The sequence below is a fragment of the Mustela erminea genome, chromosome 8, assembly GCF_009829155.1.
Source record: "Mustela erminea isolate mMusErm1 chromosome 8, mMusErm1.Pri, whole genome shotgun sequence".
In the NCBI taxonomy this organism is placed as follows: Eukaryota; Metazoa; Chordata; class Mammalia; order Carnivora; family Mustelidae; genus Mustela; species Mustela erminea.
Genome location: NC_045621.1, coordinates 14,421,363 through 14,443,656, shown reverse-complemented (window position 1 = coordinate 14,443,656; position 22,294 = coordinate 14,421,363). Strand labels below are relative to the sequence as shown.

General features: G+C 34.0%; 1 protein-coding gene across 8 annotated transcripts in view; it reads right to left on the bottom strand.

Annotated features, from left to right (window-relative positions):
* NBEAL1 (neurobeachin like 1) overlaps positions 1-22,294 on the bottom strand; it is a 193,018-nt gene that overhangs the window by 111,992 nt on the left and 58,732 nt on the right. For 6 of the 8 annotated variants that reach the window (XM_032354479.1, XM_032354480.1, XM_032354481.1 and 3 more), the window contains exons 8-12: positions 19,379-19,464; positions 15,355-15,661; positions 13,834-13,940; positions 3,483-3,569; positions 1,349-1,432 (exon numbers count right to left, since the gene is read on the bottom strand). In XM_032354479.1, the coding sequence (XP_032210370.1) occupies positions 1,349-1,432; positions 3,483-3,569; positions 13,834-13,940; positions 15,355-15,661; positions 19,379-19,464 (671 nt within the window). The remainder of the gene's footprint in view (positions 1-1,348; positions 1,433-3,482; positions 3,570-13,833; positions 13,941-15,354; positions 15,662-19,378; positions 19,465-22,294) is intronic. The other 2 variants (XM_032354486.1, XM_032354485.1) reach the window with 1 other exon arrangement.

Genomic DNA, 22,294 nt, shown 5'->3' with positions numbered 1-22,294 from the left:
ATAAAAAAATTTATATTTTAATAAGATTTGAGCATCATTCCAGGTCTGAATATCATAATACAGTGAAGCCAATCCATTATACTCATAAACCAATTACTAAGAACTTAAAATGATTTTTTTTCTTTTTTTTTTTTAAATGATTTTTTTCTTAAAGCAACTATTATAAATGGGATTCGATTCCCAAGCAAGCCTATAAAAGTTGTAAAAGCCTATCTGGTAGGCATCTAACCATGAGTTATATATAGCAACAACTATAGAGCAATTGTTAGATTCCTAAGAAAAACCAGTGGAAAGCAAGGACTACTACTGAAGGCATGGCTTAGGTAACAATGAATAGTTTACTCATGTCTGCCATTAGAAAGGCAAAACATGAAAACAAAAAAAAAAGGCAAAACATGAAATATATTAGAGGTGGTAGAGAGAAGGTAAAATGGTAATAATAAGAATAATGATGATGATGATAGACACTGATAATTATTAAGCATTTACCATATGCCTGGCACTATGCTTACCACCTTACACAGATGATCTCACCAATCCTTAAAACTATTCAATGAGACAATTACTAGCACAAAACGAGCATGAGTGAACAGCAGGACAAGGTCAGTGGTCGTGAATGAGACAGAAAGAAAATCCTGAGATTTTCCAAGGCCATCTGGAAAAACAAGTCCCAAACTGATAAGGCTGTTCACATGTAGAAAATGTTCACAATGGTCACAACCTAGGCAGTCATAAGCTGAGAAATAGTGAAAGAGTAATTATTTTATTAATGAAGAAAAATTATGATATAAAATGTAATTCTTAGACACACTAACAACTGAATCACATAAAATGATCATTTCAACACCAGTGCTACCTTTGTTGACTGACACTGTAAATCTCTACTAGTTGACTGTTCTATCGTATAATCCCAAAGTAGTGCCCATAGGTATTTTACTCTAAAATTATTAGCAAAATGATTCTGACACTGAAATAGTTTGTGACTTTTTCACTTCAGGTGTAGAGCCACAGGTATTATATACATACTTTCATACATTACTTTGGGAATTATACAGTGAAAATTAGTTTATCTAAAACAACATCTTATGAAACAAGATGGGATCGGGAGGGAGACAAACCGTAAGAGACTCCTAATCTCACAAAACAAACTGAGGGTTGCGGGGGAGGTGGTGGGTAGGGAGAGGGTGGTGAGGTTATGGACATTGGGAAGGGTATGTGCTATGGTGAGTGCTGTGAAGTGTGTAAACCTGGCAATTCACAGACCTGTATCCCTGGGGCTAATAATACATTATATGTTCATAAAAATAAAATAAAATAACATTTTAGAGATTGAGGATGCATGTTTCACCTTAGCAGCTGGAGATTTGTTCATTACTGCTGTCAAAGCCTGAATGGCTGATATAGCCAAACAATCCAACTGTCCCTGAAACACCTACCAGAGAGAGAGAGAAAAAAAAAAGGGTAAGAAATTAATAATGTGTTTGAGATTTGTATTCCATTAGGAAACCTTTGTTCTGAAAACCTGAAAAAACAATTACTTAACATGCAATACATTCTTTTTCCAATAGAACAGATTTCTGAGACATACCTGCAAAAAAAGTTACCCACCTGACAGAAAAGAAGCCATGTGTCAAGAAGGATAAAGTTAAATTCACTCATTACTTTGAAATGTTTTGGAAAAAAAACAAAAACCAAAAAGAACACCAAGCTTAATACATGCTTTAAAAAATAATGGACAATCCCCAGAGGAAGGAAGGGAAGTCTATCATTGGCAATTCTATCATATTTTAATTTCCCTTCAGAAATATACTAACTTCCTAGTTTGAAATTTCATTAGCATGTATAATAAGATGTTTAAAATGGTGTTGTCTATTTGGTTTACAAGCCCTGCATTATAATTGAAATGGTATGTTTATTCACTGATCATACTAGTAAACATAAGGCATATCTATTTTTAACATAAAATGCAAAATTTGAGGCAGAATAGAAAATCAAATAACTATAATCATTATCACATTTTTGAGAAGGCAACCCTTAATGTCAAAAGCTGTAAAAAATAATTAAAAAATAAAAACCAGCTTCAGCTTCATTTTGTGAATTTCTGTTTAAGCTTCATCATAAAGAGATGTGTTAAATTTCAGGGCTGTACATTTAGAGGGAAAAAAAGTGAAAACAAAAGCTAACATTAATAACATTAAAAAACTGAACACGACTTATATCATTAGGTTTAATCAACCATGAAAGCATAGCAGGAGAAGCAGAAAGTTATAAAAACTCATAGTCCCCAAAATCTGCCTTTGGGAATATATTACTATGACTTAAAACTAGTTATTCCATGAATAGAATTTTCCTTTCTCCCTCCCACTAAAAACGATTTGAGTAAAAGGGGACTCATTAGATTTTTGTCATTTTAAGCTAAGCTCTACCACTTTTAGGCAAGTTATATAAGCCAGTATCTTGAATTTTGTTGATGTTATTAAATATTACTACATATACATAGTTTACATTAATCATTCTGTATAAAGAATTTCATATGAATAAGATCTTTCCTACACTTTGTTCAAGACTACTAGACATCAGTAGTATCTACAATTAGGAATATTAATATAAACCTCTTATCAGTATCATTTTAAATATTTTAATTAATCTAAATAAGAAGTCCTTAAAACTAACATAGAGAAATCTAAAATAGTACTCTATAGTCGGTATTTTATATCCTGAACAGAAAATAATAGATTTTCATGTCTCTTTATAATACAATTCTATTTACAAATCTCGGTATTAAAATAATAAAAGATATCATGTAAGCTCTCTCAAAACATTTTGGAAAAGGAAAAAAACCAAAGCATTTTTAATCGGTAGTTTCTTCAAAACTGAATTACTTAATGCTGAAAGGCAACAAAAACTGCTTATTTCTCCTCTATATCCATACAGAGGTGACTTTAAGAAAGGAAAACAGTTAAGTTTTATGCTAAATTAAGATTCAAAGTGTTAAGCATCTTCTCCCCTTCCTCCAGGATTTGGATGTCCACTGAATTATAATCATTACTTGTCAAAAAGAAGCAAAGAATCAAGATATTAAAATTGACCATACAAACTCACAAACAAAGCCTAAGGTCCCAATACACCGCAATGCTTAGAGAAAGAAGCTCCCAAAATATGAAGTCACCACCACGTGGACAGCATTGATATTGGGATCCCATTCCTGTACTCTGTGTCTCCTTAAACTGAAAAGGATGCACACATACACAGATGGAATACTGTTGATCTTTTATATCAACCACCAAGATTTCAACGTATTTATCTTTTAGATGAAAAAAATTTATTTTTAATTTTTTAACAATTTTCAAAAATAATTAATGAAGATTAGAATTAGATAGTGTTTGTGTATTTTAAGACATAAGAAGAAAAGTACAGGAATAGTTGTTCCCATTGACTGATTTTGGACTTCAGCTGAAACAAGATGCAGGTTTTTTAGATACCTGGTCCTCATTTATTTCTGTCAGTAATTTGTTGGCAAGGTCTTTCTCGTTCTTGTCTGCCACCTTATTGTTAGCATTTAAAAACAGCTGTTAAAAACAGAGACAAGAATAATGGAGAAAGAACATTAAATAGTTACCTATAAGCAGAAATGAAGTTTAAGTGGATTTCCATGTTTCTTGAAAATAAATTCAAGAACCCACTGGTGAAGTATATCACTTTTAAACTGACAATCAACTATTCACTTTTTGGGGTACAAACTAAATACACCATATGATTAATTGTTAGTTATTTCTCTCTTGGAACTCAAAGTTACTAAAATAAGAAATAATAGCAACAAGGAGATTAGTTAACATTTCTAAATTCTTAAAGAATCAGCAGAAAATAAATGTCTCACAAAAAAGGAAATTTGCTATTGAGACAGATTAAAGATACTGTAGTAAATAATGTACAATAAGGATTCTGTAGTCAAGTATGTTTGTAAAATGCTATTTAACTTTAAAGAGTTCTTTCTGAAAATACTTCTCAGTCTCAAGTACATTAATGTGCTTTGACAAAGGAGATGGGTATTTTCCAAAATTATCAAGAGTTGAGTATAATTTATATTAGTTTCTACACAAAAGGGGATTAGGATTATCTCTGACATACACGGAGATTGCTAAGGGAATCTAGTATTTTGGTTTAAGTGTATAAAACTAGCATTCCCAAAGATCTCAGGCACATTTTAGATAAAAAGAAAGTTCAAATGGAAGTAGAAAGGGAAAAAAAGATTTATAAAGGAATTTAACAAGAGCATCCTAAGAAGGAAGTTCTATCATTTCAGAAAATAGAAAACAAAAGTCCAGTAATATACTGAAATAATGCGATATAAAATAAAATAAAGATAAGGTATGATATGATATGCAGAACATATATAAAGCTTAACCTAAAAATAGTTAGTGTATACAACACAGGCTTTGGAATAGAAACATGGATATGAATTGTAGTTCTGCTAATTATTAGCTGTTGGTTTTAAGAAAAACTTCTCTAAGCTTATTTTCCCAAAAGGGAAAAGAGTAACTCATGAAATAGAGGCATGGATTAAATGAGATAATCCACGCTAGGTTATTAACACAGTATCTAGCACGTAATAAGAATTTAATAAATGGAAGCTGTTATTATTAACAACAAAATTTACTTTTAAAGATTTTATTCACTTATTTGAGAGACAGAGAACACAAGCAGGGTGGAGGGGCAAAGAGAGAGGGAGAAGCAGACTCCCTGCTGAGCAGAGCGCCTGATGGAGGGCTCCATCCTAGGACCCTGGGATCATGACCTGAGCTGAAGGGAGATGCTTAACTGACTGGTCAACCCCAATTTTTAAAATAGTAATACTCCATATTATCTGGTGCAAGAACACAGGAATGCTAAAAACCGATGAGAGCAAAAATGAGTAAAGGCTTTCCAGAAAGTAACCCATATCAAGAATTTCAAAATTACCTCTTGTCAGTAACTGTATTTCTAAACATCTACCTAAAAGTGGTCAGAAACTCAAATGAAGATTTTAGAACCAAGATGCTCACTTCAGCTTTATTTACAATAACATAAAGAAACCACCCAAATATCATTAAATAGTGAGATAATTAAATAAATTATGATTCAACCATACGCTGAAAGGGAAGTCCTTAAACTTTTTGGCCTCAGGATCACTTAATAGTCTTAAAAATTATTGAAAATACCAAAGAACTTCTGTTTATATGGAGTTACATCTCTTAATATTTTCCATAGGAGAAATGAAAATCAAGATATTAAAATAATATTTGTTTAGTCATTCAAAAACAATAAACCTATTATATGATGACATAACACATCTTTATAAAAAAAAACCTTTATTTTTTAATAAATTACATTAGTGAGAATGGCACTGCTTTTACATTTCTGTAATCTCTTTAAGAAGTCTGACTTGATAGAAGACAGATGAACTCTAATACCTACTTTGCATTCAGACTGTTATGATGATGTTGTTTTGATTCAAGTTTATGAAAAAAATCTAGCCTCAAACTGAAATGTTAAGATTAGACTACAGATTCCCTAAAATGATATTGGGGACCCCATACTTTGAGAAATGCTAATTGAAATATTTGCAGTCGTTAAAAACAATGTTTTTGAAAAATATATGGGAAAGACTCGTGATATAATACATTTAAAACAGAATACAAAAATATTCACTGGTATTCCAATTTTGTAAAGAAAAGTATATCCTTGGAAAAGGTGCCTGGGTGGCTGAGTCGTTAAGTGTATGCCTTTGGCTCAGGTCATGATCCCAGGGTCCTGGGATCAAGCCCTGTGTTGGACTCCCTGCTCAGCGAGAAACCTTCTCCCTCTCCCCTTTCTTCTATTCCCTCCCTCGCTGTCTCTCTCTCTCTAGGTCAAATAAACAAAATCTAAAAAAAGAAGAAGAAGAAGAAGAATATACATGGAAATATTGTTATGGGTATTTTGCCACAGTTTTAAAATTTAAATAATTATATATACAGACATGTTTTATTAAAAGATTAAGAAAATGTGTTTTTGATTTCATGTTCCTCCATTAAAATCTATTATTAATCATTGCTCTAGAACTTTAAAAAAATAAAAAGAAACTTGTTCAAATAAGGCAATGTGTATGAATCCAGGCAAGTACAACTCCCAAAATAAACCTTTCAACTATATCATGCTATGTATCTACTCCCAACATTCTTTTTCACAAAGCATCCCTTAGTTGCTCCTTTCATAAATTATCATTCCTACTAAGACTGCCTTAATGATAAATTTTTTCTTGTAGTTGATTTTTAAAGGTAGATGTGGAGAAGAAAAGAAGAAAGTGAAGAAAACAAATTAAGGAATGTGAACAAGACAACAGTATCAATAGCTTTCCAGAATCTTATGACTCAAGTCCTCAAATAGAACTTTACACATTTAGAATACATCGCAATGTCTGTATTTTTAAAAAACTGATTAAAACCTGGGGTGCCTGGGTGGCTCAGTGGGTTAAAGCCTCTGCCTTCGGCTCAGGTCATGATCCCAGGGTCCTGGGATCGAGCCCCATATCGGACTCTCTGCTCAGCAGGGAGCCTGCTTCCTCCTCTCTCTCTGCCTGCCACTCTGCCTACTTGTGATCTCTGTCTGTCAAATAAATAAATAAAATCTTTTAAAAAAAAAAAAAAAAGACCTATAAAAAAACTGATTAAAACTCCAAGCAGAAATTGCACTACTGGGTATTTACCCTAAAGATATAAATGTAGTGATCTGAAGGGGCACGTGCACCCAAATGTTTATAGCAGCAATGTCCACAACAGCCGAACTATGGAAAGAACCTAGATGTCCATCAACAGATGAATGGATAAAAAAGATGTGGTATATATATATACAATGGAATACTATGCAGCCATCAAAAGAAATGAAATCTTCCCATTTGCGATGATGTGGATGGAACTAGAGAGTACTATGCTTAGCGAAATAAATCAATCAGAGAAAGACAACTATCATATGATCACCCTGATATGAGGAAGTAGAGATGCAGCATGGGGGGTTTGGGGGATAGGAAAAGAATAAATGAAACAAGTTGGGATCAGGAGGGAGACAAACAAGAGACTCTTAATGTCACAAAACAAACTGAGGGTTGTGGGGTGGGGGGAGGGGGGGGGTTAGGGACATTGGGAAGGGTATGTGATATGGTAAGTGCTTTAAGTGTGTAAACCTGGCGATTCACAGACCTGTACCCCTGGGGCTAATAATACATTATATGTTCATTAAAAAAAAACAAAAAACAAAAACACTCCAAGCAGAGTGCTAAAGTAAATGTTATGGTTTTGAATTCTTCTCTTTGCTACTAGAAATTTGCTGTTATTTTCTTCTCATTACTCCAAATACCCTTGGAAAGCTTCTAAAAATAATTTTACAAAAATTTAAAGCATATGCCCCTTCCAAAATACAATATGGTGACAAAAAAACAACTCTCAAATGTTTAACATTCATCATAGCTATCAGGAAAGTTAAATGTATGATTCCACTGATTATATTCTAAGTACTTCACAGTATGATGAAACTCATTTTGACAAGCCAAAGGTCCACACATAAATACTGAAGGAAATTAATGCATAAACTGGCTGGCGAATCTCATAAAAAACAAAGCATAGAAACTACAGCAGTCAGCCTGAAGTTTTCCATGTAATTCACAAAATGTTTGTTTAATAAGCTTTAGTTGACAATGTTTCCTCTGGGTCTGAATATTTAAACAACAGTTGTCTTGATTCTATTCTGTATTACTATCTAAACCAAAATAAATTCTTGATTCCTTACTAACAAAATAATTTAAACAGAAGTCTATCATAATCATCTGTAGCACCCTGTAATACATTTAAGAACAAAGTTTTTGGGGTGCCTGAGTGGCTCAGTGGGTTAAAGCCTCTGCCTTCGGCTCAGGTCATGATCCCAGGGTCCTAGGTCCTGGGATCTAGCCCCACATTAGGCTCTATGCTGAGCAGAGAGCCTGCTTCCTCCTTTCTCTCTGCCTATTTGTGATCTCTGTCTGTTAAATAAGTTAAAAAAAAAAAGTTTTCATAAGATTCCATTTTTATATATTTAAGAATCCTATTAACCTATCCCTATCAAGTATATTCATCAATAAAACCTGTACTCCTCCCATATTTAATATACAGAAAACATTTTTCTATTGATCTTAAGTACCAGTACAACAAAACTTCTACAACCAGTGAACCCAGGGTCAGAATACCTGGGTAAGAAATCCTGCCTCCATCATGAAACATATTAACCTTGTGCTTATCATTTAGTCTCTTAGGACAAATTTCTTCATTTGTATAATGAAAGGACTGGGCAATTTATTTCAAAGGTTCTTCCATGTTGTTAGGACTCCATAACCATAATGGTTAGTGATGAGTTTATAGTGATACTGACTAGAATAGCCTGCCTAGGACACTACCTCCAGCAGAGAAGGCTGGGAATGGTCCCAAAGCCTAGCCTTCCCCTCTGAAATGGGTTTCTAGTCTAGCATATCCTGTCTCAAAACAAAATGTAGTAAGTGCTATCAAATAATTAAATTTTAAAACACAAGGACTGTCAGCAAGTCTCCAGATCTAAATTACAAGAAACTCTGGCCTATACAACAGTAGAAAGAATAAATATTAGCTCAACATCATGACTGCTATGCTAAAAAGCTTTGTACTTTTTAAAAAGATATTGTTGACCATGATATGACATTTTAAAAAATACCTGAGTTTCACATATTGAAGAAAAACACTAATCAATTTGGGCAGAACTACATTTTATCCCAGTGATTTACCCTTCTACAGTGTGTGACTGGCAGGTTCTCTTATACATGGGAGGTTTTGTCTTGATGAAGTTGCCTTTGTAACTGATATATATATATATTTTTTAACAACAAACAAAAGGTTTTATTAAGTTTTCTTATGCTGTTTTCATCTCCCTAGGATTTCTTTCCTAAGAACAAGTTTAAGGGATGGGGGGAGGCTTGTTCACTCTCTAGTGGTAATTTAGTACTTTCATTGACTCTATAAATGTTCATCACAATTTACATCATGAATATATATTCCTTATTTTTTTGTTAATTTTTTATTTTTTATAAACATATATTTTTATCCCCAGGGGTACAGGTCTGTGAATTGCCAGGTTTACACACTTCACAGCACTCACCAAAGGACATACCCTCCCCAATGTCCATAACCCCATCCCCCTTCTCCCAACTCCCCTCTCCCCAGCAACCCTCAGTTTGTTTTGTGAGATTAAGAGTCACTTATGGTTTGTCTCCCTCCCAATCCCATCTTGTTTCATTTATTCTTCTCCTACCCAATTAAGCCCCCATGTTGCAACACCACTTCCTCATATCAGGGAGATCATATGATAGTTGTCTTTCTCTGCTTGACTTATTTCGCTAAGCATGATATGCTCTAGTTCCAACCATGTTGTTGCAAATGGCAAGATTTCATTTCTTTTGATGGCTGCATAGTATTCCATTGTGTATATATACCACATCTTCTTCATCCATTCATCTGTTGATGGACATCTAGGTGCTTTCCATAGTTTGGCTATTGTGGACATTGCTGCTATAAACATTCGGGTGCACGTGCCCCTTTGGATCACTACGTTTGTATCTTTAGGGTAAATACCCAGTAGTGCAATTGCTGGATCATAGGGCAGTTCTATTTTCAACATTTTGAGGAACCTCCATGCTGTTTTCCAGAGTGGTTGCACCAGCCTGCATTCCCACCAACAGTGTAGGAGGGTTCCCCTTTCTCCGCAACCTCGCCAGCATTTGTCATTTCCTGACTTGTTGATTTTAGCCATTCTGACTGGTGTGAGGTGATATCTCATTGTGGTTTTGATCTGTATTTCCCTGATGCCGAGTGATATGGAGCACTTTTTCATGTATCTTTTGGCCATCTAGATGTCTTCTTTGCAGAAATGTCTGTTCATGTCCTCTGCCCATTTCTTGACTGGATTATTTGTTCTTTGGGTGTTGAGTTTGCTAAGTTCTCTATAGATTTTGGACACTAGTCCTTTATCTGATACGTCATTTGCAAATATCTTCTCCCATTCTGTCAGTTGTCTTTTGATTTTGTTGACTGTTTCCGTTGCTGTGCAAAAGCTTTTGATCTTGATGAAATCTCAATAGTTCATTTTTGCCCTTGCGTCCCTTGCCTTTGGCGATGTTCCTAGGAAGATGTTGCTGCAGCTGAGGTCGAATAGATTGCTGCCTGTTTCTCCTCAAGGATTTTGATGGATTCCTTTCGCACATTGAGGTCCTTCATCCATTTTGAGTCTATTTTCGTGTGTGGTGTAAAGAAATGGTCCAATTTCATTTTTCTGCATGTGCCTGTCCAATTTTCCCAACACCATTTATTGAAGAGGCTGTCTTTTTTCCATTGGACATTCTTTCCTGCTTTGTCGAAGATTAGCTGACCACAGAGTTGAGGGTCTATTTCTGGGCTCTCTATTCTGTTCCATTGATCTATGTGTCTGTTTTTGTGCCAGTACCATGCTGTCTTGATGATGACAGCTTTGTAATAGAGCTTGAAGTCTGGAATTGTGATGCCACCAACGTTGGCTTTCTTTTTCACTATCCCGTTGGCTATTCGAGGTCTTTTCTGGTTCCATATAAATTTTAGAATTATTTGTTCCATTTCTTTGAAAAAGATGGATGGTACTTTGATAGGAATTGCATTAAATGTGTAGATTGCTTTAGGTAGCACAGACATTTTCACAATATTTATTCTTCCAATCCAGGAGCATGGAACATTTTTCCATTTCTTTGTTTCTTCCTCAATTTCTTTCATGAGTACTTTATAGTTTTCTGAGTATAGATTCTGTGCCTCTTTGGTTAGGATTATTCCTAGGTATCTTATGGTTTGGGGTGCAACTGTAAATGGGATTGACTCCTTCATTTCTCTTTCTTCTGTCCTGTTGTTGGTGTAGAGAAATGCAACTGATTTCTGTGCATTGATTTTATATCCTGACACTTTACTGAATTCCTGTACAAGGTCTAGCAGTTTTGGAGTGGAGTCTTTTGGGTTTTTCACATATAGTATCATATCATCTGCGAAGAGTGATAATTTGACTTCTTCTTTGCCAATTTGGATGCCTTTAATTTCCTTTTGTTGTCTGATTGCTGAGGCTAGGACTTCTAGTACTATGTTGAATAGCAGTGGTGATAATGGACATCCCTGATGTGTTCCTGACCTTAGCGGAAAAGCTTTTAGTTTTTCTCCATTGAGAATATTTGCGGTGGGTTTTTCATAGAGGGCTTTGATGATATTGAGGTATGTGCCCTCTATCCCTACACTTTGAAGAGTCTTGATCAGGAAGGGATGCTGTACTTTGTCAAATGCTTTTTCAGCATCTATTGAGAGTATCATATGGTTCTTGTTCTTTCTTTTATTGATGTGTTGTATCATATTGACTGATTTGCGGATGTTGAACCAACCTTGCAGCCCTGGAATAAATCCCACTTGGTCGTGGTGAATAATCCTTTTAATGTATTGTTGAATCCTATTGGCTAGTATTTTGGTGAGAATTTTCGCATCTGTGTTCATCAAGGATATTGGTCTATAGCTCTCTTTTTTGATGGGATCCTTGTCTGGTTTTGGGATCAAGGTGATGCGGGCCTCATAAAATGAGTTTGGAAGTTTTCCTTCCATTTCTATTTTTAGGAACAGTTTCAGGAGAATAGGAATTAGTTCTTCTTTAAATGTTTGGTAGAATTCCCCCGGGAAGCCGTCTGGCCCTGGGCTTTTGTTTTTGGAGATTTTTAATGACTGTTTCAATCTCCTTACTGGTTATGGGTCTGTTCAGGCTTTCTATTTCTTCCTGGTTCAGTTGTGGTAGTTTATATGTTTCTAGGAATGCATCCATTTCTTCCAGATTGTCAAATTTGTTGGCGTAGAGTTGCTCATAGTATGTTCTTATAATAGTTTGTATTTCTTTGGTGTTAGTTGTGATCTCTCCTCTTTCATTCATGATTTTATTTATTTGGGTCCTTTCTCTTTTCTTTTTGATAAGTCTGGCCAGGGGTTTATCAATTTTATTAATTCTTTCAAAGAACCAGCTCCTAGTTTTGTTGATTTCCTCTATTGTTTTTTTGGTTTTATATTCCTTATTTTTAAAATGTGATTTCTTAACTTTTCACTGAAAGCTAAGAACAACATAGTGACATAAATGCTTTCATTTATCTCTCTCCTAATAGCATGGAAAAATTTGAGGGGCTGATATTAAAATCATCCTTTTGGGATATCTGCACAAAATCAGGATGAAACCCTAGTTTTTACAGCACAGATTCCATGAAAAGAATACCTCAAACAGAAAAGTAAAAGCTCTTTGAAGTAGTTCCATTTTCAAAGGCTTTTCAAGACACACTCTAAAAAATTTCTGATATCATCTTGAAATTTATGAAAATATAATAATCAGATATTATTACATATACACAAATCTGCTACAAGTGTAAACTAATAAAAAAGAAAAATAATAGCAAATTGGCAGTATATACCAAGAACATTAACAGTATTTCTATTTTCTTACTTTTCCATAATCCCCAATTATTTACAAATTGTTTCTATACAATGTTCCCTAACTTTAAAAAAAGCACATTATGCCCTTTGACCTAGAAATTCTACTAGAAATAGAATTCTAGTCTATGAACTTGAAGGAGTTATGTAACAGCAAAAAAGTTGGAAATTAAGTTGAGTATCTGCCACAGGAAATAGGTACATTATGGCACATCTACTTAATATTATATAGGTATTTAAATCATACATAGGAAAATGCAAACAAAATCATCTTAAATGAAACAAAAGCACAAAATTATATACATCAAATGCTCACACCAAATTTTAACAATGTACAACAAAAGACTTTAAAACTCAACAACAAAAACAAACAACCCAATTAAAAAATGCACAAAGAACTTGCATAGACATTTCTCCAAAGAACCTATACAAATAGCCAATAAGCATATGAAAAGATGCTCAGGGCAAATTAAAATCACAATGAGATACCACTTCATACCCATTAGAATTAGAGATCATCAGAAAGAAGAAAGTAACTGTCAAGGAGAGCCTAAAAAATTATAAGCCTTGTGCATTGTTCACAGGAATGTAAAATGGCACAACCATTGTGGAGAACAGTGAGGTGGTTCCTCAAAATACTAAAAATTTAATTACTATATGATCCAGCAATCTCACTTCTGGAATATATCCAAAAGAACAAAAGCAGGGACTTAAAGAGATATGGGTATATTCAGGATCACAGCAGCATTATCCAAAATAGCCAAAAGGTATAATCAATACAAAAGTCCATTAACACATGACTAGGTAAACAAAATGTGGTATGTAGACACAGTAGAATATTGTTCAGCCTAAAAAAAGAAAATTCTGCAATATGCCACAACATGGATGAATCTTGAGGCCATAATGCTAAGGGAAATAAGTCAGTCACAAAAATAGAAATACTATATGACTCTACTTACATGAGGTATTTAGAGTATCCACAAATCATAGAGACAGAAAGTTTAATGGAGGTAGCCAGGGGTTGGGGAGAGGGGAGAATGAGGAACTGTTTAATGTGTATAGAGTTTCAGTTCCATAAGACGTAGAGGATTATAGAGAATGGAAGGTGGTGACAGCTGCACAACAGTGTGAATGCATTCAGTACCACTGACTGATACACTTAAACATAGTTAAGATGGTAAATTTTATATTTTACCATAATCAAAAAAAGAAAATTAGTAATATGTTTAAATTTGAATCAGAGCATAAACAAAATAATAGCTTTTTAAAGTGAAAGACAATAATAATAGAAAAATACCTTGCAATTCTGCAGCAGTCGTATGAGATGTTCAAAGCAATTACTGTTAAGAAAAATGGCCTGAAGAACAGGCCTATCGGTGCAATCTAACATGGCTGTGATGGTATCTAGGAAAATAAAAACAAAATCGATTTATATAGTGGAAAATTTGGGATCACAGAAACATTTCCCTCTGGCCATATTTTTAATTTAGGCTTTTCAGTGACAAACAGATGTAAAATGAATTAGGAAGAAATAGGGATGGAGATTGGAAAAAAAAAACTACTTATTACTTGTTAAGAAAAATGAATATTTTTATAGTTTATTATTAAAAATATTTGTTTTTCTACATAAGAGTGATATATATTTCCCAAAGATTACAGTTATTCTTCCATTATAATGCTCAAGTATAACTAACTGTGGTTTCCAACTCGCTATTAATAAGCAACACCTAGTTAGTTATATTCTGCAACAGTCTCATTTATACAATATAAAATTAGCATGTGGCCAGAAAATAAGACTTAGGGATTCGATCCATTCATGATGATGGTTTGCTCTTGTTTCCTACTGAACAGATACCGTCATTCAGAAATCAAGGGAAAACTGGCATAAGTAATACAATAGTCCTTAATAAATAAGAAGTCCATTCAATAGAGACTCAAACTTTCTTAGAAAGTTATAATTTATACAATTATAAAACATGTTTTATAAGAGAACAGAAACTAGATAAAAGGAATCTTATTTTCTTACAGAAACAAAGTCTCTTGTTGTGCACTGATCAAGTTTCACCAAGATTTTGAGGTCCAATATTTTTAAGTTGGATACCACACACACCCTCGTACAACCATGTTTTTAAGTCTCTAGAGCTGTACAATAAACCATTAATGTCGGTTATGTCTAGGTTGTAGAATATAAAAAACTTCTTATCCAAATTTCCTAGTACAGCTGTAATGAAAATATTTTATTTCTATAAAAAATAAACTCTCAATTAATAATACTTGTACTATCAATCTAACAGGGGAATGCAGTAAGAAATCACATATACTGATGAAAGCGCTTACAGAGAAAAACCAACAAAACAAAGAGAGGGCAGAGAAACAGACACACATACATAGAGGCTCTGAGAAAAACCAAATAGAGGCCCTCTGAAGAAAGGATAGATGTTAAAGTGACATCTACAGAGATTTACAGAAGGACACATAATATTGCCATGTTACTCTTGCCATAGGTTAGACAACACAAATGCCATCTCCTAAAAACTTACTTTTCCTAGAATTTGAAAATAATAGCTGACTTTCTTTTTAACAGTGATGCTTTTAATGGAATACACTTTCAAAAAACAATAGAGGCTCAATTTCGTTAAAGCAAAGATGCTATAAACAAATTGATTCCATGTTAATTATTTTAAAGTCATAATCTCAAGTTACATAATAGCTGAATTAAACAATCAATACTTCTATATGACAGCCTTGAATTTCAAATAAAGTCTAAAAAAACAGACTCAGAGAAAATGGAGTATAATAAATTTTATGTAATACTTACTCAACATTTTGATCTGCAGAGCTATGAACCGGCTTTCCCACTGTCTGGATCTCCTTTGATTAGGTAAAGCTGAATGATCTGAATTTAGCAATTTAAAATAGTTCTCTAAAATAGTGCTGGTTTCCACCTGACGTTGATCAGAGCTGCTAGTGAGAAGGATATGGACCACTTCTGTAAGGCACTTCAGAGTAAGTTCTATCTTCCTACCCACTTCTTCAGGATTTCCATCCTCCCAGGAATCACAATCCGCCAAAACTCTCATGAGAACTTCCATGGTGGCTGGAGAAATTGCTTGCAAAGCATTCCTCTGAAACATGATAATAAACGTGAAACCCAAACCAAACTGAAGTTCTGGATGTTTGTAAAAATAAAGTTTAATAAATCTGCAGACTTTCTTTTGTTTTTTAAAGGATTTTATTTATTTGACAGCGAGAGAGGGAACTCAAGCAGGGGGAGGGGGAGAGGCAGAAGCAGGCTTCCCGCTGAACAGGGAGCCTGATGCGGGGCTCAATCCCGGGACCCCAGGATCATGACCCAAGCTGAAGGCAGACGCTTAATGAATGAGCCACCCAGGAGACCCTGTAGACTTTTTCTTTTAATAAATCAACATAAAAAATTTTAAGCGCATACCTGATAGACATTGCTAGTTTTTATGCATATTAAGTTTTCATTTCCTTGCTAGATTACTAGATTTTCATTTTTATTCAGGTAGCAATCTGCCTACATAGAAAACTTGTTTACCACCCTCCCTTACAGCTTGGGGTAGCCATGGGTCATAGTTCTGGTCAAGAATATATGCTAGTAGACTATGAAGGAAATACAACTTGACAGATAAAAACAGAAGGACCCTTTGCTCTTGGCCTTTTCATCTTTTGCCTGCCTGGAATGCAGATACCATGTTTGGAGCCACCTTTAAGTCATGAAGAAACAAACCCAAGAATTAAAGTAATAGGCTAAAGAGAGCAAGAAGAGGAATGTGAAAGGACTTAGTCCTTGCCGATACCATGGAGCTGCTGTACCAGCCCAGAACTGCCTACATCTAGATTTCTAATACAAACAAACAAACAAAAAAATCCAAAATTCTCAATTTGGCTGAGCTCCTCTAGGGTTTTATGTTGGTTATAGCAAATTCATCCCAAATGACATAGAGATATAAGAGGACTGGCTTGACTCTGGTTCTACAAACATATTTCTGAAATTCTAAATAACTGGTAGCTATTCAAGGTGATCCATTAAACTTAGAAATAATATATATTGCCTAAAACTGTTAAATTGATATAGAATGAATCCAAACATAATGATGCAAAATCATCTGAAAGTAACAGCACTTAGGCCATTAGAGCTTATTATTATCAATATAATAAATAATAGCAGTAACAAGGGCTACAATGGAAGAAACTGTCCACAGAGCACCCAACATCCATTTTCCTCCACTTCCTTATTAAAAGAATCCCTGATGTTTTGGTGGACAGGAGGCTAGTAGAAATAAAGATTACATTTCCTAACCTCCCTTGTGGCCAAAGAGGCGGAGGAAGCAAGTTTTGTTTGTTTTTTTTTAATCGAAGTTATTATTTGGACGTATTTCCCTTGTTCGCAGTTATCTCATGGAGTTTGCCAAATGAGATTTAAAAAGATGAGTGTCAGCTTTCAGCGTCTCCTTTAAAGATAGCTGGCCCATGCCATTAGTCTCCCTCCTCGTCTCCCCTCCATTTTTGTGCCCAAAGTGCAAATGCAAATGGTTAGAACTCTAGAAGCTAATCATGTAGCAAAAGAAATAATAACAAGTTGACATTCAGAAGGAACCTGGATCCTCTTAAGATCCCAGAGCCACCAGATTAACTCTGGACTACTTACTGCTACTTTATTTTTTTATGAAGGAAAAAGGTAAAAATTCTAACTTAAGCTGTTCTAGTTTTAGTATTTACTACTAATTATGGGAATCACAAATCTGATAGATCTGTGACTTACTGAGCGCTTATAAGCACTTTACATATATCATGTGTCATTTGGTCCTTATGACTATCTTGTAATTGTTACTGTTTTCTTATTATAAAGAAACTAAAACACATGTAAAGAAAGAAACTAAAACACACGTAAATAGTTTATCCAAGGTCACACTACGAGAGACAGACATGGGATTCAAACCTCTGTCAGTCTGTCTCTAAAGCTTATCCTCTTAACATAATGCAAAACAACACCTATGTCAACGGGAAGTCCAGGCATGATGCTTGGAGAAGGGAGACCAGTCACAGGACTTCAATTTTCCTGCCATTTAGGAGTGAAAGGACTTAGTCCTTGCCAATACCATTCAATTTTCCTGCCATTTACACCTTTAAATATTCAATTCATCTAAACATCTCTCTAAATATCCCTGTCCTTACTCTATATTCAATAAATAAACTTCTGACCTCAAAATAGCTACAAATACAGCTATATAACCTGATTATAAGGATTTTGAGTATTTTTACTATATAAAATAATAAATTGGGCTTCAAGTATCTACTTGATTTCTATGTGAGTTTTAATTACTGAAGGTCTCTTGATTTCTATGTGAGTTTTAATTACGGGAGGTCTCTCAAGGCTTGATAACCCCTAGGCACTAACAAAAACAAGTCTCTGTGTGTTCAAAATGGTAACAGGATCCAACCAGCTTCTCCACTAGTCAAAAACAACGTCATTTCCAATTTTATTCATGTATACTTGTTAATTCTTATTTTTAGTAGCAGAGAAATGATGGAAATGAGTAGATACTGATGCAAAAAAAGATTATCAACTAATAAAGGAAGGTGACAAAGCAAACAAACTGAAAAATAAGATTCTAGTCATTATCCCCCTCACAAAAAAAGACTCTTCTACTAGAGTGAAGAGGAAAAAGAAAGGTAGGCTACTAGGAAACCCAAATACTATTATTAGCAATATCTGAAATTTTGTTAACCAAAAGAAATCCTATATATTTTCATCTTTTATAGTTGTTGCAATGTCTTAAAACATCATGTTTGTCTTTTTTATGAAATCACATTTATTACTAGACTTGCTGCTCTATATCTTTAGTGTGTTATAAAAATACAATACTATGTTACAAATTTATTTTAGTATTTTAGTACCTGCATTTTAGCATAACTAGTTTCTTTTCCGATCTTATGTATTTTATTGCATGCATTTGAAATATTCCAACAGAGGGCTTTATGCAGGACAAAAGGTGTTAGAAACTTCTGATCTAAACTATGTACTTAAAGAAAACATAGAAGAAGTTCTTTCTGAACTATAATTCTATTTCAACAAGTACTTATACTCAAAGTCTACCACAGACAACTTTTAAGATACTCACCTTCAAAAATAAAGAAGTAAGTATTACTAAAATTTCTTTCTTGTGAGTAATAAAAAGCTGGTTGGGTTTGTTGAAAAAAAAAAGCACATAAACCTTGTATATATGCATTTAGAAATTACATAGACAGAAGAGTGGTTAAGTCAGATATACTTAATTTTGAGTTTGATTTCATCATGTAGCGTAACAAGGGGTGATTTTATTTATTTAAGGTAAGAACTAGTAGCTAAAGTCAACACAACTAAGAACTTACAATAAAATATTGTTAAATATGGTTATTTATGTAGCAATTTTATTGTTAGTGCTAATATTATTAGGTTTTTAAAGACGTTTTAAATAAAAGATTAGTTTTAAACAAGCTATAAACTCGGAAAAATATCTGTGTGGTTCATGAAATTATAAAAGATCAAAGAATAAATTAAATAATCCACGGAAATCGGGGCGCCTGGGTGCCTCAGTGGGTTAGGCATCTGCCTTTGGCTCAGGTCATAATCCCAGGGTCCTGGGATCAAGCCCCGCATTGGGCCCTCTGCTCAGCAGGGAGCCTGCTTCTCCCTCTCTCTGCCTGCCTCTCTGCCTACTTGTGATCTCTCTCTGTCAAATAAATAAATAAAAATTTAAAAAAAATAAATAATCCATGGAAAACTTTTTGCACTGTTAACTATTTTTTTAAATATTAACTTTCAACACTTTCCTCACCTGCCCACCGGCCACAATGGCTCCAAAGAGGTGCAATAAGCAACACTTGAGACTTTCCTTGAGATGTTCACTTTCCTGAAAACACTCTGTGAATATAATACACAAATAAAACAAGTAAGATTTCTCTTTCACAGTATGACTTATCTCTAAGGAATGTCTGACACTGAAACATTAAAAACTATTAAAAGGCTAAAATTCCTTAAAAGGCAAGGTTGATACGCATTTTCTCATAATAAAGGAAAACAGAAACCATCTACCAGGTAGTAGTTTAGATTAGTTATGTTATCTCATTTAATTCTCATAATACTCCATGTGAGGATGTTTTGCCCTTACTTATAAATGAGCAAGTAAAAGGTCTTAAAGTTACAGAGCTGCTAAGTGACAAGGCTAGAAGCTAAATGAAATCTGACATTAAATTAGATGTGTTTTTTTGCTACTACTACTTCCTCTTATTAGTATAATTGACAATAATTATTCAACTATAAAATTGGAATAATTGGATGAAAAGATTTCCTGGGTTTATTCCAAGGCAAACATTCTAAAGTTCTGGTACCAAAAATAACCCCTCTTTTAGTATTATAAAGTATTTTATTGTTTTCAAAAGGTTATACATGCACATGACAAAGAATAATTAAAACAGCATAAAACAACTGTGACCAAAACTAAGTCTCCCCCAAACCTATTTCTCAATATACCATGCTCCCCACACCTTAAAAAAAAAAAAAAGTATATATATACCACTGCATCATGTTTTCTGTTTTTAACACTAATATATACTGGGTATCTTACATATTTTATCTTCCTTATTCATTTTTATGACCAATACAATGATGTACCTTAATTTACTTAACCAGTTCTTTACTGATAAACTTTTATGATTTTCCTCTTCATTTTGATAGTCTAATAACCCAGTAATGAATATTTTTTATATATCATAGACAAGGTGTAACAACATAATTATTTCAATTTTATACATAATAAACATTACCAAAAACAAACAGCTTTGAGGTAAATATACTGACAGAAAACTACATTTAAAAAATTAAATGATTCCAGCTATGCTGGAATAACTGTCACTATCCATGGCTTCCTCCTAGAAATAACTAGAAAATTAGACAATATAGGTAGAAATTAATGCACTCTAGAAACTTTCCTTCTCTCAAGAGAAACAAATAAGCTCAATGATTATCTCAGTTTCCTGCTGTACATACATTCAGAACAACTGCACAGAAAAGGGAAAACCTAAAGGAAGATGACTATTTGCTGAGTTAGGAGGCAGATGAAACGTTTGAGAAGGCCTAGGCATGCAGTACAGGAGTGGAAGGTATAAAGAGAAAGCACTCCAGAAATATTAGTAGGACTCACTTTGAGTCAAAGTATCAATCTTATATGATACTGTGAAATCCCACAAGGCAGGAAAAAAACCTAGCAAGAAGTTTTAAGTTGAGTAACTGTGAGATTTTACACAGAGCTGCAAGAAGACAGAGTTCTAATCAGCCACAGGAGACACACAGAAAATATGTACAGGATATAAAAAGATATACCATGTAAACCGTTAATCATAAGAATGCTGGAGGGGCTATGTCAGTATCTGACAAAACAGTCAAGAAATATTATCAAGGTAAGGCAAGGAATATTACTATGGGTAAAAAGGGAAATGTCATTATTAAAGATAGGAAATAAAAATGAAACTCACCTTTTAAAAAATCTACAATAGTTTATTTTAAAGACTTCACATTTCTAAGTACCTGTGATAACTTCTTTGGGATAAACTATCAAAATATGTGCACAATCTATATTCTGCAAACTATAAAATATTGATTGAAGAAATAAGTAACAAATAATGAGATTATCAGATTCATGCACTAGAAGTCTCAGTATTCTCAAGATGTCAATTCTCCTAAAACAGTTCCTAGATGCAATACAATCCCAAACAAATATATCAGCAGGCGTTTTTGTAAAAAAAAAAAACATTTAAAAACTGGTTTCTAAAATGCATATAAAAATGTGAAGGGTCCAGAACAGCCAAAAAATTTTTGAAGAAAAACAAAGTTAGAGGACTTCATGATTTCAAGATTTAGCATAAAGTCACAACAATCAATATAGTGTGGTAATATCATAAGGGCAGCTATGTGGAACAAAAAAATAGAATCCAGAAATCAGCCTATTTTGATTATCTAGCTGAAGCCAATATTACTACTGGTGGTCAAACAGAGTGGGTACTGCAATCATCTTCACCAGGCACTCAAACAAAGCACTATTTCTCTCTCTCTTTTTAAAAATCATACCTTTAATGTGTGTACATTCATTTCCAATCCACAAAAGCAAAAAAAAAAAAAAAAAAAAAAGAGCTATTTCTGTTTTGTTTTAAATTCTTAGGAAAAAAAGAAAAGAGAACTAAAGCAAATATGGCCAAATGTTACGGCAAGATTTGACAAATGAGAGTAGGAAACACAAGGTATTCCTTGTATATATTCTGCAATATTTTCCATATTCTTGAACTACGGCATAACCATTTTTTAAGAAAGAAAATTAAATCCACATAGATCACACCTATAATAGCCAAATCTCTTCTAAGTTTTTTTTAGTTTGATTATTTAATTTTTAATTTTTTTATTTAATTTTTTCAGTGTTCCAAGATTCACTGTTCATGCACCACACCCAATGCTCCATGCAATACATGCCCTCCTTAATACCCACCACCAGGCTCACCTTTCCCCCCCACCCAAACCTCTCTTGCAAAACCCTCAGCAGTTTTTTTCTCAGAGTCCACAGTCTCGTGTAAAGGGCCTATTCAGCTAGAGCGGCCCCACCCCGGTTGAACAGCCATTTTATTGTTTATGCAGTAAAACTTAAACCGACCCAGGAGCTTACTTAAAAGCAAGTCTGGGAAACCAGTCTCTGGTAACAAAGCCC